The 27,035-nt window shown below is 41.8% G+C and overlaps 1 protein-coding gene across 2 annotated transcripts; it reads left to right on the top strand.

The window, feature by feature from the left end:
- Positions 1–9,362: 9,362 nt before the first annotated feature.
- nap1l4a (nucleosome assembly protein 1-like 4a) lies at positions 9,363–25,829 on the top strand. 2 transcript variants are annotated; one of them, XM_080436777.1, is made up of 15 exons: positions 9,363–9,452; positions 10,786–10,811; positions 11,108–11,183; positions 12,372–12,516; positions 14,657–14,743; positions 15,534–15,665; positions 15,974–16,045; positions 16,569–16,708; positions 17,521–17,666; positions 20,670–20,689; positions 20,798–20,917; positions 21,537–21,572; positions 21,674–21,727; positions 22,813–22,851; positions 23,806–25,829. In XM_080436777.1, exons 1-14 carry the CDS (start codon positions 9,442–9,444, stop codon positions 22,816–22,818), a joined length of 1,071 nt encoding a protein of 356 aa, XP_080292903.1. In that variant the 5' UTR covers positions 9,363–9,441; the 3' UTR covers positions 22,819–22,851; positions 23,806–25,829. The 2 variants fall into 2 exon arrangements, with proteins under 2 accessions (XP_080292903.1, XP_080292902.1); XM_080436776.1 differs by lacking the exon at positions 22,813–22,851.
- The last annotated feature ends 1,206 nt before the right edge of the window (positions 25,830–27,035 follow it).

Below are 27,035 nucleotides of genomic sequence, written 5' to 3'. Positions count from 1 at the left end.
ACAGAGTGAGAGACACAGAGACAGAGAGACAGACAGACAAAAAGCAAAGTGCAATAATAGCACAATAAGACATGGAAACGGAATAGATTGAAATTGAGACAAAGCAAATGATTCCAACAGGTGAAATTACTTTTAAGCTCGACCCAGCTGAGGTGGACATACATAGGACGCAGGGGGGCAATCCCAGGTTAAGAACCTCACACATGGACCCCTCAACCTATTGCTATTGACAGGAATCGAACACTCGACCTTCGGACTCACAGGCTGAGACACGACCTGTAGTGCTACAGCTTCGTCCAGGCTGAAGTTGTCTGTTGAAGATCATACATTTTTGCCTTCTGTCATGAACCAAGCCCCTGGCTGAAACTGGTGAAAGTAGCTGATCTACAAGCTCAGAAACACGTTGCTATCTGAAAAGTTGTGAGATTGTAGATCGGCTATTTTCAGGATGAAGTACATCATACATTGAAAAAACATACTCTCAAATAGCATTTCATGTTATCTTTACCGTTTGCACATGTATTCATTGATACAGTCATGTTTTTTGCAATTCAACTTAAATGAGTCTGCATCAAGTGAGGCTTGAACCGGCAACCTTGCGGTCGTGTGGCACTCACTTAAGGGAGAAGCCATTGGACCAACAGATAAAATCTGTGAAAATCAGATGATACAGTTTCACGCAAATAGCTGAATAATCCTGGGTTTAAGTGTTTTTCAAACTGCTTAAAATTGCAGACAATCTAAGGGCGGAGTGAGAGACATGGAAACGGAATAGATTGAAGAGAGAGAGAGATGGAAGCAGAATGGATTGATTGGACGTCTCAACCTATTGCCATTAACAGGAATCAAACCCTCAACCTTCGGATTGACAGGCTGCAACACTACCTATAGTGCTATAGCTTTGTCCAGGCTGAGGTTGTCTGTTGAAGATAAAAGTGAACCAGTGAAAGCAGCCGATCTACAAGCTCAGAAACACGTTGCTATCTGAAAAGTTTTGAGATTGTAGATCGGCTATTTTCAGAATGAAGTACGTCATACATTGCAAAAACATACCCTGTCAAATAAGCATTTCATGTTATCTTTACCCTTTGCACACCCTTTGCATCAAGTGAGGCTTGAACCGGCAACCTTGCGGTCGTGAGGCACACGTTTAAGGGAGAAGCCTTTGGTGCAACAGACAAGAACCTGTGAAAAAGGAGATCACACAGATGCATACAGTTTCACGCAAATAGCTGAAAAATCCTGGGTTTAAGTGTTTTTCAAACTGCTCAAAATTGCGGACAATCTAAGGGCGGAGCTTACTGGTCAACGTGATACATGTGTTCCTCATGAGTCAAGGCACATGTGTAAGCAGGTTTAATGGCTGTCGGCCAAACGAGGCATGACTTTTGCCTGTTTAAAGTTTGCACTTTCAAAAAATCGCTATAGCGCCCACCTTTGACCAATTGGAGTAAGATTGGTTTCAGTAATATTTGGAATGACCCTCAACATTAACGCAAAGTTTCAAAGAAATGTGAGTCTGCATGTATGTGTTAGGGGCAGATGAATAATTGTCATAAAACTGCAATATTCATTGGCTCATTAAAGCTTCATTTTTTCACTTATGGAAAATCTTTTGCACAGGTTTGTCGGCATAGGTCCAAAGTTCATGTGTAAAACGTTTCGTGCAGATTGCTCAAAAATCCCAGGAGGAGATAGATTTTAGCTGCTTTTCATATAATTCAAAATGGTGGGAGATCTAAAGGTCAGAGGTCAAAAGTCAGAGGGTTCAAGTTGTTCATCATGAGTAGACGCATGTGTGTATTGAAGTTTTATGGCTGTAGGTCAAACAGGGCATGAGTTGTACCTGTTCAAAGTTGGCATTTTCAATTGAGTGCTATAGCGCCACGTTTGACGAAAGATTGTGAGATTTATTTCTTGATAGTTTTTCATGACCATCTACCATATGGCCGAGTTTCGTAAAAAGCAACAGCACGGTTCACCCAGAACTGCGAAAAGTGGCAGAAACAGAAGAATACAGGCAATATTAAAACAGGTCCAGAGCTGAGCTCTGGCCCCGTAATGAATGAGGGTTTGGAATGACTACATTTACTTCTTATTACTATTATTATCAAAGCCAAACAGTACATTTTGCCAGTAAAGACTAAAGTCAGAGTCAACATTATCAACAATATACAGACATACATCCTTCCAAAACTTGTTAGTGTGGGTACAATTCCAGATCAGCGGTTCTGAAAAAACAGATCTCCATATATGCCTATATGTGGGCATATCGGTACGATCAGTTGTTTTGCAAGGCACCACACTCCCCCGGGTCTTTGGCGATGCATTTGAAGTCGAATGGTCGGATGGTTCTCGAGATACCTGAACTACAGTTAAAGGTTCTGCTGCTGGGAACATACCAGGAAATCATTGCAGACAAGTAGACAGGAGCACCGCCATGTAATGATTTAAAAAACAATAAAAGGATTAAAGGATTCTAAAACTAACAGGCAGCCAGTACAGGGACTTTAAAATGGGTGTAATGGGTGCTCTCCGTCTGGTCTTTGTCAGCACACGTGCAGCTGCGTTCTGAACAAGCTGCAGCCGACTGACTGCTCTTTTTGGGAGACCAGACAGGAGAGCATTGCAGTAGTCAAGCCTACTAGTAATAAAACAGTGCATTCATTTTTCTGTATCAGCCTGAGAAAGAAATGATTGAACTCTGGCGATGTTTCTCAGGTGATAGAACGGTAATTTTGTAACATTTCTAATATGGGCCTCCATATTTAGCTCAGAATCAAATATGACCCCAAGGTTTCTGACCTGCTCCTTGATGTTGGGTGTCACTGGTTGAAGTTGAGCTGACAAGATTATTTTCCCCAACAACTAGTATTTCAGTTTTTTCTTTGTTTAATTGAAGGAAGTTTTCTGCCATCCAGGTATTTATGTCAGAGATTCAGCGTAGCAGTTCATGCAGGCACGGAAGACAGGGGATTTATATGCTACGCTCACTCTCCCCGGACTGGGCTGACACCAAATAATGCTGTCACTCTGCATAACAGAACACCAGCTTCCACTTGCCCGATTGCACGGGCCTTATCCTGAAGGGACAAACGTGGCATCTTTCCATGGGGGGCAGTGTTACTGCTTGGAGCATACACAAACTCAACAAAGTTGCAGAACCCATGCTCAGGTGCCAGTCACACACCTGTGAGGCAGACAGTCACACACTTGTGACTGGCACACACCTCTCAGCAGGTGTGTGCTGGCAGGTCGCTCAAAACAAAAGAGATTACCAACAGAAGCATATTGGGTGATTTTGGCAAATCTTTTGGAGGCGCTACCCACACGTTTAGCTGTGTTGCTCATTCCACGAATGCCCAATCCTTACAAGCTGTACCTCGTTGTAAAGGTGACTAATCAACAATAGAAATTATATAAAACACAATACCAATTGGTGTTATTAAAGGGGAGATATAATCGACCAAAGTTACGTTTCGGAACTTTTTTGGGGTTCATATTTTACTCACCAAATCTGCTTCACGTCCATTGACATAGCAGGTTTCCCATACTTTTACATGCCAAGGACCCCCCTAGCCCCCCAATTGCAAAATGGCTTTTAACCCTCTCCCCTGAAAATACTGAAAATACCTGATCTACAAACTCACAATGGCACTGCGACCCATTATTAGCTTGTACATCTTCTATTTTTGCTATTTTCAAACGTTTTTGAAATGACATTTCCAAAATAGTGATGCCAACAACCTAATGAATTTAATTTGAATTGAAACAAATTATATATATACGTATATATACATTTCTTAATTTTTCCGGCAGCCCTGTCAGTTGTTGAACATGGTTGAATGAAGCTTCAACACACCTGGAGGACAGTCTTGCATCATCATGCAAATTTGCATGATATCCAATTTCAAATTGCAATCATTAAACAAAATAAAAAAATGAAATGAAGCATTTCTGTAATTTGCAATCAAACATGATCCTAGTTTGATTGCATGGAAGTGGTTTCCACCAGGTCATTCTTTACTTTACTGCTTATGGTGGTTGGAAAGTTTAGAATTCCAAACATCAAATCCTGATAAAATGATGAAGCCACAACCGGTTTCTCAGTTAATACAAAGCTAGTCTGCATAACTTCCCACACCACAAATAGACTAAAAACACCAGGCTTGCTCCAGATGTATTAATGCTATTAGAATATTATGTTGTAAATACTAAAAGGCCTTTTATTTCTGAGGAACCAAACCCAAGAAGGCCAACAAGAAATTATATAATTTCATGATGTCCTGCAAAGATAACCGCAGCAATAAGGAAAGAATGAACATGTATACCTAAACTCATTCATGTTACCTGCATTAGTAAAACCATAACTTGTTTTCTGAATAGAACTTTACTTTAACAAATCTTTATCGTAGCGTATGTTAATACAATATAAATAACACGACTGCGGTGGTTGGACTGCTCCTCTACATTTGGACCCATGTGGTCAAGTAGGACTAGTGGTTGACAAGAGGTATTGCATAAAAATCAAACGTAAACAACTCCATACGAAGAGCATCATCATTACCTTAATACAATATAATTTAACCTATGTTAATCCCAAGGATCTGCAAGGTCCGGGAATGGTGGGAATCGAACCAGGGACTCACTGTGAGGCATTAGAACCTGTATGGTATATGCCCTAACCACTCAGTTATCAGGTCACCCTGCTTCAGTTTTCACTCAGTTATTTTCAGGACTTAATAACATGCAACATGCATGAGAGATGGTGGAGTGAAGTTTTTATACCAAGTGCCACAGACTAAAAACAACAGAAAACCCAGCTAGAAAAAGACAATTAAAAATAAAATCACACAGAGGCATGATAGAGCCTATGGGTAAAACCAGTACAGTAAGAAAAAGCTTTGTTAAAATGATATTATACGTTATTAGTCCTTTTCTAAAAGCATTGACAGTCTGTGGTGCTCTCAGGTGGTCAGTGAGAGTATTCCACATGAGGAGCAGACGAGGAGAATAAGGCCTAGTCGCCCATGAAGCCAAGCTTGGCTCTGGTCGTGGGATGGAGAAGGTTGGTGTTTCCAGAAAAGAGGTTTGGAGCAGAGGATTGTGGGGTAGGAAGTTAAGAGGGAGCATTGCCGTGGATGCTCTGAGCAGAGTAAGACAGATCTCATCTCGTAACCATCCTGGAGGATATGAAAGCAGGATTGGTGTGATGTGCTCATATTTTTGCATTCTCATCAGAATGGTTTATTTCAAATTTGGCCTGAAAAAACATCTATCGGGAGAAAACAAGTGGAGGTACATGTAAATTCCTATGGGGTGAAAGGGCATGTCATTCCCTGCCGCCGTTTTTCCTTTTTCTCCTTTGTAGAGTGTTTTGTATTTGTTGATAATTTGTTGATAATAATAATTTGTTGTATTATTGTGTAATTCTTTAATGCTATGTTGATGAATTGAATACTTACCACAATTGAAACACAATTGATTGATTGATTGTTATCCTTTTAGCCTTAATGTCTGATTGTACCACGTGCTGTTTACATTTCTGACAGTATTCAATCCATCCTAGCAGCACTGTTCTGAATATTTTGGAGTTTCTGGAGGCTGTTGATAAGGGATCCCAATGAGAAATGAAATGCTTGAATCCAGCCTTGAAAAGAGAAAGGCGTGGACAGGTTTTTCAGCATCTGATGCTGACAGAGTGAGTGTGGGACAGAGTTTGCCGATGTTCCTGAGATGGTAGGGCAGCTCAGCAGTGCCTAGCAGGTGAACTCGTGCTGCTACCAGTTCACACTCCATTCTGTGGTCCGTGCTGAACTTGAATATAAGCATATAACCATAACCGTGACATTTAATAAACAGTACGATAGACCATACTACTAATAACTATTTGTATCATCATAATAATAATAATATATATTATTATTATTATTACATTCCTGGGGTAATTATTATTATTACATTCAAATAAATGCACACAGTTGAAAGCATACGTTCACTCTATCTTTCATTTTGTGATTTCCATCTCTTAAAAATCAATGTAATACATGTCTGAATGGCTCATTTGCTTGGAACCCTCGCTGCATTTGACAGCTTTTCTATGCAGAGAGATCAGGCATATCTTTAATCTTTATACTTTATTTGTTCGGAACCCCATTAGCTGCCACCAAAGGAGCAGCTACTCTTCCTGAGGGCCACAACAAACATAACAAGTTGTATATAACACAACACAATACATGTACAGTCTTCCTAAAAACATTTCAAGATAATAAAGGTCAAGTAAAAAAAACTAAGCATTAAATGACATTCCATTGAGGTTATTCAGATCAGGCATATCGGTGTGGGGCAGGTAGCAGCGCCACTCAAGCGGAAACTATACTGGTTATACTCGTTATACTTTTGGCTGATTTGCTGCTCCTGACTCATCAGACATGGCTTTCAATGTCAGTTGCTTGTTCAAGAAACCTATCCATATAGATTAGAAGAAAGAATTTGGAAGCCAAAATGTGCGGCAATCGGAATGGAATATAAACCACTGGTATGATACATGTTTATCACATGACTCCAGATGAGTGTATGTATGTATGATCTATGGTTCCAGACTTACATGCCAACATCTAAAGCGGGTGGTTATAGCGTAAGGCCAATTTGGTGTTGATGAGTCCATTGGTTTGTGAAATTAGTTCTGGACTCATGCACACACACAAGCGCGCACAGGGCGAGATTAACCCTTTGTGGTGCCCGGGGATACAACCAGGTTCTGTGTGTGTGTGTGTGTGTGTGTGTGTGTGTGTGTGTGTGTGTGTGTGTGTGTGTGTGTGTGTGTGTGTGTGTGTGTGTGTGTGTGTGTGTGTGTGTGTGTGTGTGTGTGTGTGTGTGTGTGTGTGTGTGTGTGTGTGTGTGTGTGTGTGTGTGTGTGTGTGGTGCTCTTCACTTCACCAGCCAGTAGTAGCATAATGCAGTAGCATTATGTTTGGACCGATCTTCACATGATCTTGGGAGTCATGAGGGCTGCTGTCATAAACATTCCTGCCCTGATCTGACATACATGTGTTCCCGGTCAGGCCCTGTACAAACATAATTGACACAACAACACAAGGCATTAACGATGTGCATTCTTTATCATAGCCTTTGCCCCATTGCCCTGTGTGCCCTTTTCATACACACACACACACACACGTACACACACACACCAGGGTTCCAGGCTTCTAAGGTTCCAGGGTTCCAGGGTTCCAGGGTTCCAGGGGGTCCACAGCTAAATGTGTTAATACAGCATCACAATCATTTTAACCCCTTTATCCATTTATAAGTTGGCTATTAAAAAATAGCAGATCTACAGGGTCACAGCACGTCACTTGGTGCCTAGTCTCGTGTTACCAGACTGTTGACTCACACAATTTACAAATGTTTCCGGCATACAGTCTGGGTCTCGGAAGCTCTGATCATGTGTAAGGGGAAAGCGGATGCCCCTCCACCCACTTCCGTTTTAGCATTGTGCAGTGGCGCAAAGGAGTCCGACTGGAATCAACGAATCTCATAAACATCGTTTATGTCTACTAGTGTCTTCTTTCACAGTTTTTTCGGCGTTAATTCCATGATACTTTTCTCAGTTTTCTGTGATAAACAATCCTCGCACAAATAACATGAATCTACCGCTCCTATGACTCTATGCTTCCGCCTCGGTTCTGTTTCCACTGGGACTACGGGTCCGCGGGCACCGCGTCGTGATTGGTCGAATGTCTTTCCGGTCTGAACAACTTCCGTTAAACAGCTTTCGGGAAGTGGAGTTCCAGCCTCTATATAGCATTCAGAGATTGTGGAATAGTTGTCTGGTGACGCGAGACTACTTGGTGCCAGGCTGCAAGCTTGTACATCTGCTATTTTTTTTTTTGAAATCTTGAATCATTTTGATAAATCTTCTCTTCTGGGGGTCCCTGGCACAAAACATTTTCAGATGGGGGTCCGTGGTCCAAATACATATCAATTTGGGGGTCCTTGGCAATGTGGCATGAAAACGTTTACACAAAGATGGAGGGAGGTTAGGTAGGGGCAGGGGGCATGGGCGTACCTCCTGCGCTCCACTGTACGCACCTCCTTCCTAGTTATTTAGGTTCATCCTCATCACCACTGCTAACTGAGACCACTGAGTTGTTGTGAAATTGAATGCCTCATGATGACAAATGGACTGACAGGTGAAACCATATCAGCTCAATGGCAGTGTTGCCAGATTGTGCGAGAGAGACAAGCGGTCAGGTCTACTAAAACAAGCCAACAAAGGAAGGGAGGACACATGAGCAGGTCACATGAGCACACACACACACAACTATAGCTCACAATGCATTGCAGTGCAACAGGTTGTGTGCTTGTAGATCTGCTATTTTCAAAGAAATGTAAAAAATCTGCGGCCAAATAAATACAAGCCCCCAATATGCTTTTGTTTGTAATCGCTCTTGTTTGGAGCAACCTGCCGGCAGGTGTGCTGGCAGGTGACGCATGCTGGCAGGTGTGTGGCACCTGAGCATGGGTCCTGCAACTTTTTTGAGTTTGTGTATAATCCAAGCAGCAACGCTGCCCCCATGGAAAGATGTCATGCACGTTTGTCCCTTCAGGATAAGGCCGCATTATTTGGTGTCAGCCCTGGTACTATTTCCAAACTTAGGACCAAGTTCCGTGAGGCTGGTGAAGTCAAAGACAGACCGCGAAGTGGCCGTCTCAGGAAGCCAACACCACAAGAAGGTTCCTCACCCTTACTTCACTGAGGAACCATAGGCTTTCTTCGAGAGATTTACAGGCAGGATTTGCACAACGGTACCACACACAGATCTCTGTCAAAGTTGCAGGACCCATGCTCAGGAGCCAGCCAGTCACACACCTGTGACTGGCCAGGTGTGTGACCAGGTCGTTTTGCCAGGTCGCTCAATACGAGAGTGAATACCAACAGAAGCATCTTGTGGGATTTTGGCAATTTTTTGGGGAGCGCTGATATATATAACTCGTTGTAAAGGTGACTAATCAACGATAACAAAGATATTAAATACAATACCAACTGGTATTATCGAAGGGGAGAAATAATCGACCGACGTTAAGTTTCCAAACTTTTGGAAGTTTATATTTACAATTATTGACTTGAAGAAAGACAAGCCCAAAGTCACTTATAACAAGCAGACTTGGCAACAGTGCTCAAAGGGTGAAACAAACCACCGCTCGTCATAACTTTCCCCTCTCCAGTATAAATCCCTCCACCCCCCCCCTTTTCCCAGACCGACCAATCGGCGTTGAGGACGAGTGAAACTGACAAGTGAACCGAGCGCTTATAACTTTCCCTTTCGGCCCGACTCCTCCCTCCGCTCCTTACACCGTCCAATCAGCGCCGAGGAGGATGAGTACCAGTGCGTCGCTCAGGCGCTTGAGAGGAGAAAGCCCAGGGTTCCGCTCAGGTCCATGCCGAGGAGGTAAGTTCGTGAAGAAGCCCTTATTAACAACATGGTTGTCTTGTCACACGCGTACCGGCGACACTCGGGAGTGGTCGCGACAATGTCGCCACGTATCACAACATATTTAGACTTATTCCCGAATTGTCTTTCACTCTTAGAGTCCTGGGCTCTTGCTCGCTGCTATTTAACCCGCCAGCTAACCGCTGGGCTAGGCTATCGTTAGCAGCATGCCCCATGCATGCTGTGACTTAGCCGAGTGTAGCTAAGCTAATGCTAACGTGGGAACTGGGAGAGGGGGGGGGGTCAAGATGAGGCGCTGCTAATGCTAACTTGTTGTCACGCTAATCTGGCCCCCCGCTTTGAACGCTCGCTGGTCGAGCCTGTTAGCCCGTCAGACTGTTGACACCGTGAACCCTCTTTGCACATGTGTGTGCTAATGCTAACTAACGACACCACACTGGCTAACGTTAAGCTAGCTGGATTAGCAGCTGTCAGAGGTCCATGGCACCGCCCATACGTTATGTGCGCGCGCCTATTTTGTGGGGTGGACCCCCTATGGGTGGACCGCGGACAGTAAAGACGTTTAGCTGTTAAAATGCAGGTTAAGGTCCGTGTAATGACGGCTGTCCTGTCATGAAGTGTGACTGTACTGTGCTAAGTCTTTACGTTAGCTATGAACCCGCTAGCCTAGCCAATGCGTCATCGGCAGTGTTGCCATGTTGTGTGAGAGAAACGAGCAACCAGGTCTATGGAAACTATCCCAAAAGAAGCAACTAGGCTAATTCGAAAATAGCCCTATCTACAATCTCACAAAGCGTCGTGATGCGACGCGTTGTGAGCTTGTAGATCTGCTATTTAAAAAGAAACGATGAACTTGACGAAAATGTGGAATATTTTTGACATTTTAACACAAATCTTGTATGGGGTCCCTGGCCCAAATTAGTATTAATTTGTGGGTCCTTGACATGCAATTGTTTGAGAACCACTGGTTTAAACAACATTCGGGAACAAGCCCAAACAAGCAACTACACTTTAAAAACAACCCAGAAAACCGCAACCCGCAAAACTACCAATATTTACAAGCAACTTATACAAGCTCAAAGTCGCTTATATATAAGCGGACATGGCAACACTGGTCATCGGCCTGCGCGTGCTCACAGCTAATGTTGCTCTTGTTGATTTCACAATCACAGTTGGCTCATGCATGCCTGACATCTTGTTGTCCAGTGTTGTTGTCCATGTATGAACTGTTACTGTCAGTGTTAGTTAGGTTTCTTTCTAGCTCTGGCAGTGGCTACTAAAATGCCATTATACTAATTTCCACCTGTCTGTGACTTTTGGCCTGTTTCAGTCACCCAGAAATGGACGCCAACAAAGGTAAGAAGGACAACGAGATAAAACATAAAAGAGCTTATTTTTTTGTCTTTGCTACTTATGCCATTCCATCTTCGTAGGACTAGATTGTTTGCATTGCTTCACTAGTTTCTGTAAGACGGTTGCAGTGTCATAGTGATGATGTAAACACTTTTCCTGTTATTGACATAACACTGCAGATAATCTCAACCAGGTTATTACAGCAAGAAACGAAATGCACAGTGCTCTCAAATTATGTAAGGAAAAAGATGAAAATACAAACTGTAATACTGGACTTGTTTGTGATTATGTATGATAAGGTAAAGGAGATCAGGCGATGCAGGCTCCAGGAATGCATGCGGTGGAGAGAGCCGACTGTTACGCCCACATAGAAAGGTAAGGGATGGGGGGGGGGGGGGGGTATAAATATTTCAAAGGGCCACTTTGATGATTTTCATTTGTTTTATTCTATTGGGAGGAGGATGTAGAAATCTTGACAACACCCAGTATGTTCTGTTTATTGAGAGCTCTTCCTCAAAGGCTCTGATGAATCCAGGGTGGGAGGAGGGAGGGGGGGGGGATTCCCTCCCTTATATGCTTCACGTAGGGGTATTTATACACTTTGGGGGGATACTACATATTGAGCGTAACTATACGTGTAGGACTTAAGTGTAGGTCTTGCTGTCTGTTTTAATTAGCATTTTGGCGCTCTGCCTCAATTTAACGTGTTTGTGTGAGAGAGCGAGGGGAGAGCAATGTACAAGAGATGTACAGAAAAACTGTAGTAGCCTACGGTTTTAATATTGATTTTAAAGATAAAATTGGGCAGTTAGGTTAAGCATGAGGTCTGCATTTCTGTCTCATGTCTGCTACTGTATGTTCTATACTATAGCTACTCCTTGGAAAGTCAATCCCGCAACACTGTACTACTCCGGGAAGTAAATTTGCGGTAATCAATTCAATCTGCCGGCTGCCGCGGAGAAATTCACTTCCTGCTATGGAGAACGCATCTGCTCTCATTGGTTGGCAGATATACCAAAGACAATTGGGCGAGTTCCTGAGACGCATAACACATAAGGCAGTTTTGCTTGTATAAAAATGTTACCAATGACCCCCCCCCCCTCCCCCCTTAATATCCCAAATTAGCGTTATGCCAATGAATTACTGCCCTCACAATTCTTTGTAGTTTTGTCACTGCTGCCCCTACTTGCTCACCTACCAGTGAGGAGTACCCACTATGAGGACGTAGTGCACCCTACTCCTCACCGTTAAATACCCCCCACTGACAGGCGCCACCCCAGCCCCAATTTGTCATCGTGCAGCTAAAACGATCACCCGGTTTCCCTCCCCCATCCATTTGTTTCCCACTTGCGGAAGCACCGCAGAGGATTCAAACCCCTAGTCTCTGAACTTAAGGTGGACAGGAACTTTACCCTTGCGCTCAACATTGAGAAGTTTCATCTCAGATTTTCCCATGTATTCCTGAAAATGAAACATTTAGGTAAAAAAATGGCAAAGCGTCTTCATTTTTATTATCTGAATTTGTCCTTAAACTCTCAATTCTGATGCGTTTTGTTCTTCCAGCATGCTCCCTAAAGTAGTGAAGAGACGAGTCCATGCCCTGAAGAGGCTACAGGTGCAGTGTGCCAACATAGAAGCCAAGTTCTATGATGAGGTCCATGAGCTGGAGAGGAAATACGCCGCTCTATACCAGCCACTCTTTGACAAGGTACTGCAGCATGATGTCACTAATGGCTCTTTTCCACCACAAGAACTAAGTGAACCGTGTCTTGCCGTGAAACGTATTTCACAGGTTCTGAAATTGTTTCCATAAACCACGGCTTGGTTTCAAATGAGGTTCTCAGAACCTAAATTGGGCATTGATCAGGACGTAGTGCTACTCAGAACTTATACTTTAAAAATGTTTTGGCTATTCAAAATAGATCGTTCACTTTAGAGTAACATTCCTCAGAATTTGCTAGACCCTAGACCCTGTAAAAGAAGAAAAAAAACAGATGGGTTTAAAATGATAGCTAAATTGTGGCAGAATTGGGTCAGAGGAGGTAAACAAAATCCACTATGGCTGTTTCCTCGTTGTGCGTCACGGTCACCCAGGCAGCAACAACCTAGAATCTATTTCATGGTAACATGCATGGACAAAAATGTTCTGCTGTAGCTATTTTTATGAACAATAACATTCTGTTTACTATAATTGCGTGATGTTTTATACAGTGACTTAAGCTGTATCAATATGAAATGATGGAAATGGAAATCTATTTAACCACTTTAGCCCCATTTTATTAGTCTCTTTTAAAGCCTCTTTAGTCCATTTGAATGCACACCAAATAATGTGTTAATAGCTCAGCTTGCCCTCTGCACTCAAGTGTGCGTCCCATTTACTGCCGACATTACCTCAGTAAGGACACAGCCCCCTTGTGCTAAATTAAACGCAACCACAACAAATATTCAACTGTTTATCAGTCAATCCTGGCTATATCTGGACCTGGTGACCACAACTGAGCTGGGTTACACTGAGACTGGCAGCCCTAAGCCTTTAACACCTGTCTGTAGTGTGTGACAGTGTGGGTGGCAGGGCTGCTCTGGATTCCTGGAGGCTTGATAAAAATAATCCCATGTGTTGATGTGCATTTCACTTAATTGTTGATGGGGCTGTCACGACTGTTAATTGTCACACAAATAATTGCGATTAATTATTTTAATAGTGTTTTTGGAATTGAACATAGCTGAAAATTCTGTTTGCCTTACACATACAAAGATATGACTGAAAATGACCGGTATCAATAATCAAAATAAAATATATACCGGTACTATGGCCAAAATAGGGCATATTTAATAATTGTATTTATTTTCTTTTTAAATGGCACAGAACTAGCCCATTATCTACAAGCTCACAATGTTCCACCGCTGCCATTTCCACTGTTTTTGAAAATGTATGAAATATATGTATCGATTCTGACCCTTATGCAAAATAATAAAGCACCGAAGTCTGACGTAATTTTTTACACATCCTACCTGGGTCGCGGTCTTTTTCCCCCGTTCTGAATTCCCATAGACGTGTTTAATATCGCGTCAAATAAGAACTGTGTTCCAAAAATAAACAAATGACCCCGGCGGTTTTACTCTTATGGATATGAAGCATCAACTGACGGTGAGAACTCTAATGTTACTTCCGCCAAATTAGTAAAATCTTCTTTTGCCAGAAATGGACTGTTTCAAATATGAGTGACTGACTATCATAAACGATACAGAGCCACGTCCCTGACAATATCGCCGAGACAGTTCGTTTATTTTTGGACCACAATTCTTATATGAGACGATTCTATGATGACCCAATGTTATTCTCCACAGAGAAATTACTTTACGACCCAGGGGATGGACGAGTGACGTCAGGACTTATGTACTCTATTGCAATTATCTCTAATAAATATGATCAAACGATTATGCTGTAATTGTGACCGTCCTAATCGTTGATACTTATCCTAGTCCATGGAAAGAATATTTACGATCCAACTCATTGACAGCGATGTCCATGTCGGCCGTTTGTCGTCCGTGTTGTGCTCCTACAATTCCGGGCTGACATGCCCATACAGTCTATGGCTGCCCATACATCATCCTGATTCATATTTTATGAAGATCACTTTTTTTGCTATAAATGTAATTTCACAAGCTAACAACGTGTTGCGGTGTGACACATTGTGAGCTTGTAGCTCGGATATTTATCATTTGTTATACAACGAAGTATTAGAGCTGGTAAAATAGCTCCGAAATTAATTTGGGTGAATTTGTGTCTCATAGGGCCTGCCAATATTCATATTTTTTACACAATTTCTTGTGTTTGATGTTCACAGAGAAGACAAGTTGTGACCGGCGCAGTAGAACCTACAGATGAGGAATGCGAGTGGCAGAGTGATAAAGAAGAGGAGGAGGAGCTAGCAGTAAGTTGAGCTCTCTTATCAGTGAAAGTGGCCGATCTTAATCAACAGCTGTTTATTTCCATCCATACATCTGTCTCTGAGGCTTTGAATTCCATAAAGGGAAGTCAGAGTTTGCTTTACATGTACCCTCTAGAAAGAAGGTCCAATCAGAATCAACTTCACATCACAGGTTTTCAGATGTAAAACAGTGGGTGAAATCTGTATTTGTTCAACCTCCATAGTTTTTATTTCCATTAAAAAGGGAAGAAGCGGGGGGAGGGGTTGCCGAGGATCAAGGGAAGGAGATCAATAAAAAACAACAATCATGAGTCCATTCATCATGCAGATAATAAAAGACCTTCTTAATTTTGTGTATTTATTTTTGAGGTGGTCAGATATTATGTGTGAAGCTTATTTATATTGGGCTGTTTTTCAGTTATTCAACACATTCACATGACTAAGTATTAGGGGTAGTAACCGTAGCGATATAGTAACCGTAGCGATATAGTAACTGTAGCGATATAGTAACCGTAGCGATAGTAACTGTATCAATGCGTCAATTTTAATTTAAACAATCCAACTATATCGATATGTAATTTATACCCAAAATGTTTTCCCTTAAAAGACAAATCCTGCACTATACATGTATACATTTTACTGATAGAATTGAGGGCAAAATGGTTACTGTATCAATTTTAAATCATTGTATCGCGATCATCATGATATCATGATGTGTATCGCTGTTAAAATCGTTTCGATCCTACAAAGTATAGATTAGTTATTAATTGTGCTACCTGTCCACTGCCTGTAGGAGGAGCTAAAGAAAAAAGCAGCAGTTGAGGAGAAGAAGGAGGATGCCACTCCGGAGGAGGACCCCAAAGGCATTCCAGATTTCTGGCTCACCATCTTCAAGAGTGTGGACATGCTCAGTGACTTGCTACAGGTACAACTAAAAACACTCAAAAAGTACTGGTATTATATGAACTACTCCAAAATACCAGTAGAACCCAAACACGAGCCCTGGAAACATACCCTGCTTTCTCATCAATTTTTAAATGAATGGGACCATAATTTACAAAAACGCATATCATGCTGTGGGAAGAAGACTTGAAATAAGCGATTGAAAACACTTACCCTTTGTCTTTACAAACAGCAGAAGTCTGTTTGTTTGGTCTTCTTGACGCCTGAGAAATAAGTTTTATAATCTGAATGTGGTGTGTAACAAAGTGTAACTTTGTGTCCTCCAACCAGGAACACGATGAGGCCATCCTGAAGCATCTCCAAGATGTCCAAGTCAAGTTTTCAGAGCCTGGACAGCCCATGGTCAGTGGCGACAATTGACTGAATCTTACCCATCATAGAGTTGTTGCACCCAGAGTGTTTTAACCCATTAAGACCTGGAACTGTGTCATTTTTAGATTTGAGCTAAAAAGCATTATTTTACAGTTTGGCTATTCAAAAATAGCAGATATACAAGCTCATAGCGCGGCACCGAGTGCCGCGCTACGAGCTTGTAGATCTGCTATTTTTGAAAAATCGTGAAAATGTGTGCAAATCTTTGAATATATATATATTTTTAAAGCGAACATTTTTAACTCAAATCTTTGCTTCTGGGCGGGTCCCTGGAACAAAATATTTTGATGGGGGTCCGTGGCCAAATATATATAATTTTGGGGGTCCTTGACATGAAAAAGATTGAGAACCACTGATATAGAAACATACGTTTTTCAGAATACTGTTGAGATTTAGGAGACATGTAGAATCGGCTTCAGGTCTCAATGGGTTAAGAGTGGTGTGAGTGTGTGACATTGTGTGAAATGTCCTTTTCCCGTTCTGCTGTCCACAGAGTTTCACACTTGAGTTTCACTTCGAGTCCAACGGATACTTCAACAACGCTGTCCTCACTAAAGTCTATAAGATGAAGTCAGAGCCTGATGCTTCAGACCCCTTCTCTTTTGAGGGACCAGAGATCATTGACTGTGAAGGGTAAGAGCCAGTCAGCTTGGTTTCCTATCTTATGTATTTGGCAATGTCTGAAAAATTGTGAGTTATGACTCTTTACCTAATGTTTTGAATACCTCAATTTTGGCCATCTTTAGAAATCTTTGCTATAGTGTTTGATCAGTAACCGGGGTTTATTTTTAGTAACCAGGAAATTCATTTTCAGGGCATGATACCAATTTTGTCCAATCAGGAGAGAACTCATACAGGATGCAGGAAAAACAAGAGACATTGGAAGTGATGAAACAAAATGAGCTAAGACAATTTGAACTGGAAATATAGAATTGAAGCTTGCGTGACCCGAAAATGAATTTTCTGTTCACTAAAGAGCGGTAACGGGGTCTCCTCATCTTTACAACTATCGGCCAATACTGCCTTGTTGACTGCCATCTGCGTATCGCCAAATAAGATGCCGATGCCAGTGGCCGATGTTTATCTGTTGTTGCATAAATCTACATGATTGTATTTGTGATCATTAAAAGATAGTGTGATGACAAGCGACAGTGTTTAAAGCAGTTTTTATAACGAACAAAAGATCGGCTATCGGCCAAAGTTCCAATTGGTGCATCCTTACCTTTTTAAATGAGGGTCCTGTTGAAAATAAATGTATATACTTTTGTTTGATGTTCATGTCTAGCTAAAGACTGTAAACTATAAACCTTTGGAATTTGTCATAACTAGTCAGCATGACTGTTGGAACAAAAACCCTCTATTCTACTCTTCTCTTATCCCTTTCTCTCCCCCTTTTGTTTCCTTGTCTGTCATTTCCCTCCACGCCGCCTCTGTCTCTGCTGCAGTTGTCAGATAGATTGGCACAAGGGGAAGGACGTGACGGTGAAAACTATTAAGAAGAAGCAGAAACACAAAGGCCGTGGCACCGTCCGCACGGTTACAAAACAAGTACCCAATGACTCCTTCTTCAACTTCTTCAACCCTGTTAAAAGTGAGAACATGCACTTACCTGTGTTTCCCACAATCATTTCCTCCAGTATTATTCAAGAACCGTCCAGGTCCATTGTAGTAACACTACTCGCACTTTATGCCTAAGATATGTTGTCAGTCGTGTCACTCTACAAAGAACATTTTTAAACTGAAAACCATCACATATGACAAAGTATAAATCACCTCTTAATCTCCAGCTACTACTAGAAATATCAACCACATCCAATTTGCACCAATGGTTCTGTTGAGTGAACCAACCACATTGTAATTGGGACACACAGCAGGCACTGGGCTGACATGACCAGCAGATGGCGACAGACTCCTGCTCTTAGTGATGATCTTCTTTCCGGCTACTCTTATAATGTATTTATCTGTTCAGAACTGCATCACTCCTTAAACTCCTCCCTGGCAACTAATGCAGGTTCAAAAGGCAAAATGCATTCAAGTCTAAAGTTGACATACAGAATTTGTAATCTGACTTACCAGGCATTAGTGGAATGTGTTCGACTCTATACTCCTGTGTAAATTGAAATTACTAGGGAAAATGTATGCTTCTGTAGAAATATCCTGTGTCATAGCTACATTAATGGATTTTATTTATTGTATGTACTAGAATGTGTCCATTTCCACATTGAAGAAATTCTGGAGGTTATGTTTTATTGATTAACAGACATAGTGTTAATACTTCATTGACCGGAGACCCCCAGGGGTCTATACTAGGCCCCCTTTCACCAAATCCCCTCCTTTCATTTGACAAATCTCTTTATCAAAATGAGGCGACCTACAAGCTCATAAGGTTGCCACACGTTGTGAGCTTAAACTGTAAATATGCTATTTTTGCTGAACGTTCACCCTAGCATAAGGGTGAAACACTAGGGTTGTTGTGGTTAATCTATCACCATTTGATTTCATGCTGGCTTTCCTGTCAAACATGCCTGGATGAGTTTAGCCTTTTTAGGTCAAAGAACAGTCTATGGTTTCCTCACTGGATGATATAAATAGCTCATTATGTCAGGTCACACCTTGAGAGTTGTGAGTCCATAGGTGAATCACATTCAGTTCCACACGCAAAGAATACATGTGTGAACATGCCTCCCCTTTTTCATTTTATCTCGCTATTACAGTGGTGAGTAGGGCTGGGCGATAGGGCTGGGCGACCTATATCGGTATTGTTCAAACGATGTCTGTATAACGCAGGGCATCGTGTCCATTTGTTATGACAAAATTGATTAATCAATTAACCTACTTGAGCAAGATGAAAGGTCCTTACACACCGGGGCGAATTCTTCATGCGAATAAATGCGCTTTTTTAAAAAACCTTAAAGTCAATGCGAAGCGAAAAAGCGTCTTTTAATTATTCGGAACGAGTCTGAATTTTGCGTATATTCGTATATTCGCATATTCGCCGGTGTGTAAGGACCTTAAGTCTGTTATTGGTTCAAAATTCGGTTTCTATATATAGTTTTGATGAATGAGTGTCAGCAAAAGGACACAACCACCAAATGCCATATTTCTGATGGCTCAGAGGAAATGGCTGACCAAAAACTATTACAGAAGGCTTTCAATTTTTGTCCTCAAAAGAAAGTAAATTTTCACTCATAACTTCTATCAGCACAGTCTCTTGAGGACATTTGACGAATGCCTCTGTCCAGTTGCTAACCTTGACTCCTTAGTGCAAACTCACTGGAATGCTACTGCCCTAGCCTGCACGCTGTCTTTCTGTCTGTTGTGTTGGTTCGCGCTAGTGTATACAGTATACGTGTTTATTTATAAATGCATACTTGCGTGCGTCAGTTGATATCCGAGGTTGTGTCCTGGTAAGACTTGGCTGTGGCCATACATTAAGCACGCTCAGGCAGTTGCTTTATGTCCGACACATGTTGCTTTTTTTTTGTTGCCTTTACCAAGGAGACCCGTACTCGGCGCTGATCAGGATAGAAAAGCATGCAGTGCTGCATGATTAGGCTGACCTAGGATCACATTACTGCAGTGCAAAATAAGAGTGGGAAAAAGTTGAGCTGTGAGTGTGTGTGCCAGGCCAACAGCTGAGTGTCAGAGAGCATCAAACTATCGGCATGGGTGATCATTGATTCCTTCTTCAGCGAGGTGAAAACATGCAGGTTAATTTCTTTGTCTCTGATTGTAGGCTGCTAGGTAGCTGCTAGATTGCATTATGGAGTAGCCTGTAACTGGCGCATACTGGTAGAACTGCATTTTTTGTAATGGCATTTAGGTTTGTCAGGTCCATATAATACCCAACAGTCTGGGTCAGTTCTGTAATATCCCAGAACAATCTTGGAACTAATTAAACTGGTCCATTAGGAATCGGGTCAGTCATTTAAAACAGTTTTTGGAACTGATTGGATCTCTGAACAAATTTCACGGGTCCATTATTGTAATTTTGCACCCGTGAAGTGCTCTGCTGTTCTGGCATATTCTGGTTTTCCATCATCAGTCATTAACCACTGTCAACAAAGTAGTTTCTCATCCTATATTCATGAGGACGAGAAGGGAGGTGATGCCACTAAAGTCAATGTGTAGTCTGGTGTGGGTGGGGTTGGTGACAACCGTTTACTGATACTTCAATTTGACTTTACAGAAATGGATTAAAGTTCTCATTGGCCACAACTGATTTCAGACTAATTTCAGTCCTTTTTTTTTTATTGTGGTTCAAACTAGCCGTAGAATATACAGTATGTTCAGAAGCATTTTCCATGAAACCCTAATGGTCTTCAGAAAAGAAAAGGTTAAAGCCTCAATCTGCAATTTCTTCTGGACATACCTAAACATAAGTCTACATCATTGTGCGACTTGTTTAGGAAACGCAGCGCTAGTGTAGGGGACTCCTTCTCAGGCTTTCCCTGAGAAAGTTTCACTGAGAAAATATGATCATATAACATTTTCTTTTTTCACGTCATATTTTTATCTGCTCATTGTGTAAAGCTGAGAAGAGGATAAATGTCCTTCATGAAACTGAATGATAATGTTTCCATTTCTCTTGCAGTTAATCCAGATGGAGAGCTGGTGAGTAAACTGTAGCATCCAGCACATATGTAAAAAAAAACTAATGACACAGCCAGCCACCGTAGGAAGTAACTGTGTGTTAACGGAGTGTTGTTTTGTCTCTGGCAGGACGAGGACTCTGAGTTCACTCTAGCCTCAGACTTTGAGATCGGCCATTTCTTCCGTGAGAGGATAGTTCCCAGAGCGGTTCTCTACTTCACCGGAGAAGCCCTGGAAGATGACGAGAGCGTGAGTGATTGACACACACACACACACACACACACACACACACACACAGATTGAAGTTCTCATCATTTGGCTTTCTATGGAAGCATGTCGCACACCGAAAATAGCCAATCTATTAGCCAGCAACAATGCGCTTGTAGATTGACTATTTTCGGTTATTGACTGTTTTCGGTTATTAATTATTTTAAGATTGGAGCATTTGAAGTGGTAAAACTAGCAATATGTTCAGCTTCCACAAAATCTTAATAGTCTCGCTTATTATAAAAGCAAAGGTTAAAGCCCCAATCTGTGATTTTTACACCTAGTTGTCAGTATGTAGAACCGCAGGAACAATATTGCTTGAACATCATATTGTGGTGTTAGGAATCACGGCGCTAGTGTGGGTGGGGGCTCCTTTCATACTGTTTCACAAATAGCACATTAGGACTTGGTCATACAAACATTTGCAGCCTAGACATTTTCTATAGCTTTAATCGATGATCACACGCACACCACATTTGCTCGAAAGGAGCAACTAAATGCCAGCTGCAGACTGTTTTGTGTTCAGCTGTGAACCTGTCAAGAGTACATACTTGATACTTAGTAATACTTATTGTGTTTTGTTCCTTTTGCCTTAACGCAGTTTGAAGAGGAGGAAGTGGACGAGGGAGATGAAGAGGTCAGTAGTTTATTTGTATTTATTTTGTCTGGCATGACCTTGATCTTGCATGTGTTCCTCACTCACACCTCGTCTCCTTGTTTCATGTGTGTACATTTCAGGGAGAGGAAGAGGAAGGTGATGAAGATGACGAGGAGGGAGATTCTGATCCCAAGGTCAGTGTCTGTGCGACGCTTCTGTTGTGGGGAAGGGTGCTGTCTCTGTGTTGTGGTAGGGCTGGGCAGTATGTCTATGTCGTGATATGAGACTAGACATCATCTGGGATATTGCAATATTGTGATGTGTGACACGGGTGTGGTCTTTTTCCTGTTTTTGTAATCACTTAAGCTCTATTTTATACTTTCCAAAACATTCAAAAATTGTCGAGATACAAGCTCACAATTGTGAATTGTGAGCCTGTGCAAGCTTGCACTGTGTGCTGTTATTAAACAATCTTTTGAGAATTTTAAAAAGCCTTAATTGTCACAGAACGGTATTGTCACAATAATAATATTGAGGTATTTGGGCATAAATATTGTGATATTTGTCCATATTGCTCAGCCCTAGGGTGTGGTCTTTCTACCACTGTTGGACTATAACCTACATGCTTCACTCTGCATCCGCTATGGCTCAGTGTGGTGTTTTTTCTGTGTACTTTGTTCTTACTGATGTCTTTACATATATTCATGTGGTAATTACTTACTGGTGTCTTAACATATCTTTGCTGTCGGGCAGAAACCTCCCATCTCCATATTTGAGCTCTTTGTGTTTTTTTCGTAAATTAACGCCCTACTTGATCATACTACGTCACACAAAAGCATCAAAAAGCTTGTAGATCTGCTACATTTACTACTTTCCAATTTGAATCCTGAAAAGTTACAGTTTTGGACATGAGTTTTCCACCCGACAGACTATATATTCATGTTATAAGTGGCAATTACTCTGAACATCTGAGCTCAAGTTTTTCGACAAATAAAAAAAAGACATCTTCGAGCTCACAACATATTGTGACTCATTGAGAGCGTGTAAATCTACTATTCTTGCTATCGATACATGTCTGCCTTGAGAGTTTTGACACCATTGGTGTGCCTGGGGCTCAAAAAGTCTGAAAACCACTGGGTTATTAGAACAGTATGTCAGGATTTCTGTGTGACATTCATCAAATAACATTTAGATTTTTCAGTAATTACAATTGTGAATATTGTCTCTCCCCCCCCCCCCCCCTCCCCCCTCTGTCCCCTGGTATTCCCTTCCATTACAGGCATAACCAATCAAATCATTCTCACCCATGCATTTCTAGGTAAGGGAGAAATACGGACGGGCCTCCCGCATTACAATGGCTACTCTGTCCTTTCTGCTTTTGGCTCATTGTTTTCTCCTCTGTTGTTGACCTCTTAACTTCACCATCCTGGACTGTCCCGGTAGTCTTCTCAGGTGTCACTCACATCCAGATAGCAGTCACTCCTTAACCCCCCCACACACCTTTTCCTTTCTTAAGTTCATTCCATCCATCGTCCCAGGTGTCTTAACATGGCTCCCTCCGCCCTACAAACTCAGTCTAAGGGCTGCAGCATACTTCGGTACTCATTGTGCCACAGACCCCCGGTACGCATTGGGCCACAGACCCCCAGAACTATTGAGTGTACAATTGGCTCCAAATTGAACCTGCACCTTACAGGTGGTCCATTTGCACACTCAGTTATAGACCTGTAGCGGTCCATTTGGTTCCCCAACTATCAATCATTTAGCTGGGTACCCCCTGGAACCCCCTCGAGGACCCCTGGGGGTCCCTGGACCCGACATTAGTAACCACTGGATTAAACGATTAATGCAAAACGCCTTGATCACTTTCAAGGAGTCTTATTTCTGTCTGTCGCCAGAAACAGCGAAATCTCAGACACAAATTATGTCAAAGTCAGTTGGAGGTTGACTTAAACAAACAGTGGAGTCACATCGAGTATAAAACAATTTCTTCGGCAAAGCCGAAAAACATTCGACTTATCTTGAAGTATGCTGCTAGCTTAAAACCCCCCCACCCCATCTTCTTTTAACTCTCATACCTTGGTGTATGATCTCTCTGTTCATGTCCTAGTTGGTCTTATCTTTTTGTCCAAGTCTGTTCGCTGGCGAGCGTCCTGCAGCTTGGTTAGCGTCCGTCTTATTTCAGCCTCATCTGTTTTTTTTGTTTGTCCTCCTAGCATTTGTCTTCAGCACTCCTCATCCTCTCTCCCTTTCTTCTTCCTCCCCCCCACAGAAAGCAGAAACCCAGCCTGCCGAATGCAAACAGCAGTAACCCGCCGTGTTTCAGGGGAAGAAGCTTTGGACAGGAGACTGTGTCCGCTGTCCGTCAAAATCGGTCCTCCACCAATCAGCAACTCCTCCTCCTACACCCCCCCCACCCCCCTTGCAGGCTCCTCCCCCTTTATGGACTTTTCTCATCCAGACGCAATAGAAACGCAAACCAAACAGTGTTTTTACCATGATAGCATGACCTCTCTGACCTTTTCATTTGTCCCTCCCTACATTAGTTTGGCTTCATTCATACTCAAAGCAGAAGTGACTTGCCACTAGTTACACAGTAAAATCCTCCTAATGTATCCACTTCTAACTCGGAATAAAGTACGAATGTAACCAAATGGACCTGAGGTCCATTCCATTTGGTTACATTTGTACTTTATCCGAGTTAAAATAACACCCAGGATCTGTGTAAAATAACCACAACATCTCGTTCGTCTTGTACGGTAAGGTGACTACTGCCATGAACCTCAGAATATTAAGAAGTGGTAAATAACAAATGGCTTGGAAAAAGAGTGGCGTGGATCCCATCTTAAGTTTAATAGAAACTAATCAGTTACTCAGGGTTTTTTAATGCCAATAAGATAAGTGTTAGTTTACCAACAAACTGCTGAACAGGAATGACTTAATATGATCACTGGGGTTGCTGATCTTTCTTTTTGTCCTTTTTTTTGTGTTATGGTGTTTTTTAAGAGACACAATGTTATCGTTATGGAATTAATTTACTTTTTTAATGTTCAATGTCATTTAAATATTTATTCTAGTTTCATACACCTTTTGATGGAAGGGGTGCGTTATGAGAATGCATATTCGGCCCACACAACAGTTGTAGTTCGAGGCCCATTCTCATCGGCTCAGATCTCATTCAGGATTTGCATTAGCAGATTAACAAAAAAAGTCATGTATACTGCCAAACTGTATTTTTTAATATATAAACTTGTTTCAAGCATTACTACTACTGCTTTGATTGTGCCCAGGTATGCTGGGTTTAACAAGCGTAAAACAAAAGTACTTAGTGGACAGTTGGACTCGTTTAAGGTGACGGGATGAAATGAGACCTGGGTTGTGCAGAGGGGTCTTATCAATACTGTCTCTGAAGGGAATACTTGGCCAATTCCTTTAACCTAACCTCCATTCATTTATGGTATGACCACTTTCAGCCTAGTGTACCTATTTTGGACATGATGTGAAAATGGCAGATCTACAAGCCCACAATGCTGTGAGCTTTTTCTGCACCACGACACTATTTGCATTATAAATAAAAGATGAGTTTTGAAATTGGCAAAGTATTCCTTTTTGAAGGGTGATTTTGACCACGTGTCGTTGTATGCAGGCTGGCTGGAGTATTTTCCATTTTCATTCTGTTAGAGCATTGGTTCGCAAATTTTACATTTCAAGGATCCCCATATCTTTGTAAGTGTACAAATGGAAGCAAAGGTCCATTTTGTCAGTGTTGGACCTGCAAACAGTCCATTTGGAGCACCCACATGGAACCCTGAGGGTCCCTGGGCCCAACTTTGAGAACCACTGTTAACTGTTTTCGGTTAACAGTTTCACGTCCTCGATAGAACGACACGATTCAGGTTAAAAATCTGAAGTTTCCCCCTTAAGTCTTTTGTCCTTGCCCCTTCCCCTTATGATATGCTCTTTCAACTTGTGTTAACAAGGAAATGAAAAGAATAGATTTGCATTATCAAAAAGCTGTTGGGGTTGCACTTTCTCTCTATTACTAACCCTAATAATGATACTAAGCTAAAACTGACCTTTGTTTTCCAACTATCCTCCCACAGCCCAACTCTTAAATCTAGTTGATCTTTCATTGAAATTGATGGATTAATTCAGATCGTCTGACTGTCAACTTGTTTGCAGTGATTTCAGGGTTTGCACATCATGTATCTACTAGGAATGAACTTTGTGAGGGGACAAGCGACAGGGAGGTTCGATTGGCGGAATTGTGTGAAGAATCCCTACTGATTCTAGAACCCCCTGGTGTGTTGACAAGAAGCCAAAAAAAAACATCCTTCCCATCACCTACCAAGCTTTCTGCCCGTTCTCTTGTTAACACATGGTTAAATGCAATTCAGAATTTACTTTTTTTTGTTTATAAAAAACAATTGTTATTGTCTAACATGTCAGTGGAATGTAAGAGGTTGGCATATTTTTTACTGCACTTGGATGTCGGTCGGTTGGTACTGTGGACACCTTTGCCTGGTTAACTGTGGTCATTGATAACAGTGGCAGTGTGATAAGATCCCCACCCTCTTTAAAAAAAAAAGGAAAGATTGTAGATCTTGTCTGAGAGATCTCTCAAAGCCACGGTGACACTTTCAAACCTCCCACATTGAACCGTGTGCTATCAATGGCCTTATCTGGTTCTTCACAATTTGTTACTTGCGCAATATTTCTTTTCAATTTGTACAGAATTAGTTAAAATATTCTATTAAAGTTGTGCGACATGAAAAGACTTGGTTTCATCCCCTTACTGTGCGCTTGTATGTGCTTATGTTCTCTCAAAGCTAAAATAGTCTATCTACATTAGAAGCTTGCACGGTGATTGGCTATTTTGGTCAAGTAGGGCATAAGTGCTATGTACAGTACTGTGAACATGCAATTGGCCATAAAATGACTTGATGCTCGTTGCATAATTGATAATCGTCACATCAAAGCGCTTGTTGCCGACAAACCAATATTCAAGCTAACGATGCAAGAAAACGAGATGACTCGTTACTGTATCCGCCACGCCTTCAGCCTGGCCGATACTGTTTTGCACCCTGTCCGTCCATCCGTGTGTCCTTCCGTCTGTCCGTGAACCGCTAATCTCTGGCACCGTTGGCAGATCAACGTGAAACTGTACACTACCTTGATGCCAGAGCAGACGCTCTGCCCCAAATGTATTAATCAGCCTGTTATAGCGCCACCGGGAGACCACAAAACAATGTTTTTGATATTATTCCTACAGATTTTGTTCAAACATCACCCAAATCGTTACACAGTATCTCTATAGTCATGTGATCGACACGGATCTGTCAGATTTTTCATATTCCATCCTGATTGGCTAAGATTGGCTTCCAAGTTTGCAGGAGTGGTCCGTTTTGAAAAAATGCCTCGAATCATGAACTCACCGTGCAATTGCCGTTCTATTTTGCACGCACATTCCCACTAGGCAAAGGAATAAATTACACCTTAATT

Source organism: Gymnoscopelus braueri (genome assembly GCF_963280865.1).
Source record: "Gymnoscopelus braueri genome assembly, chromosome: 9".
Taxonomy (NCBI): domain Eukaryota; kingdom Metazoa; phylum Chordata; class Actinopteri; order Myctophiformes; family Myctophidae; genus Gymnoscopelus; species Gymnoscopelus braueri.
Note: the sequence above shows the minus strand (reverse complement) of the source record. Positions and strands in the feature narration are given on the sequence as shown.

What these genes read in the sequence shown, in the direction of transcription:
- nap1l4a (XM_080436776.1), top strand. An exon ending in GAGATCATTGACTGTGAAGG is followed by an intron (nt 16,709 to 17,520) that starts GTAAGAGCCAGT and finishes TCTCTGCTGCAG; the next exon opens with TTGTCAGATAGATTGGCACA. An exon ending in CCCTGGAAGATGACGAGAGC is followed by an intron (nt 20,918 to 21,536) that starts GTGAGTGATTGA and finishes GCCTTAACGCAG; the next exon opens with TTTGAAGAGGAGGAAGTGGA.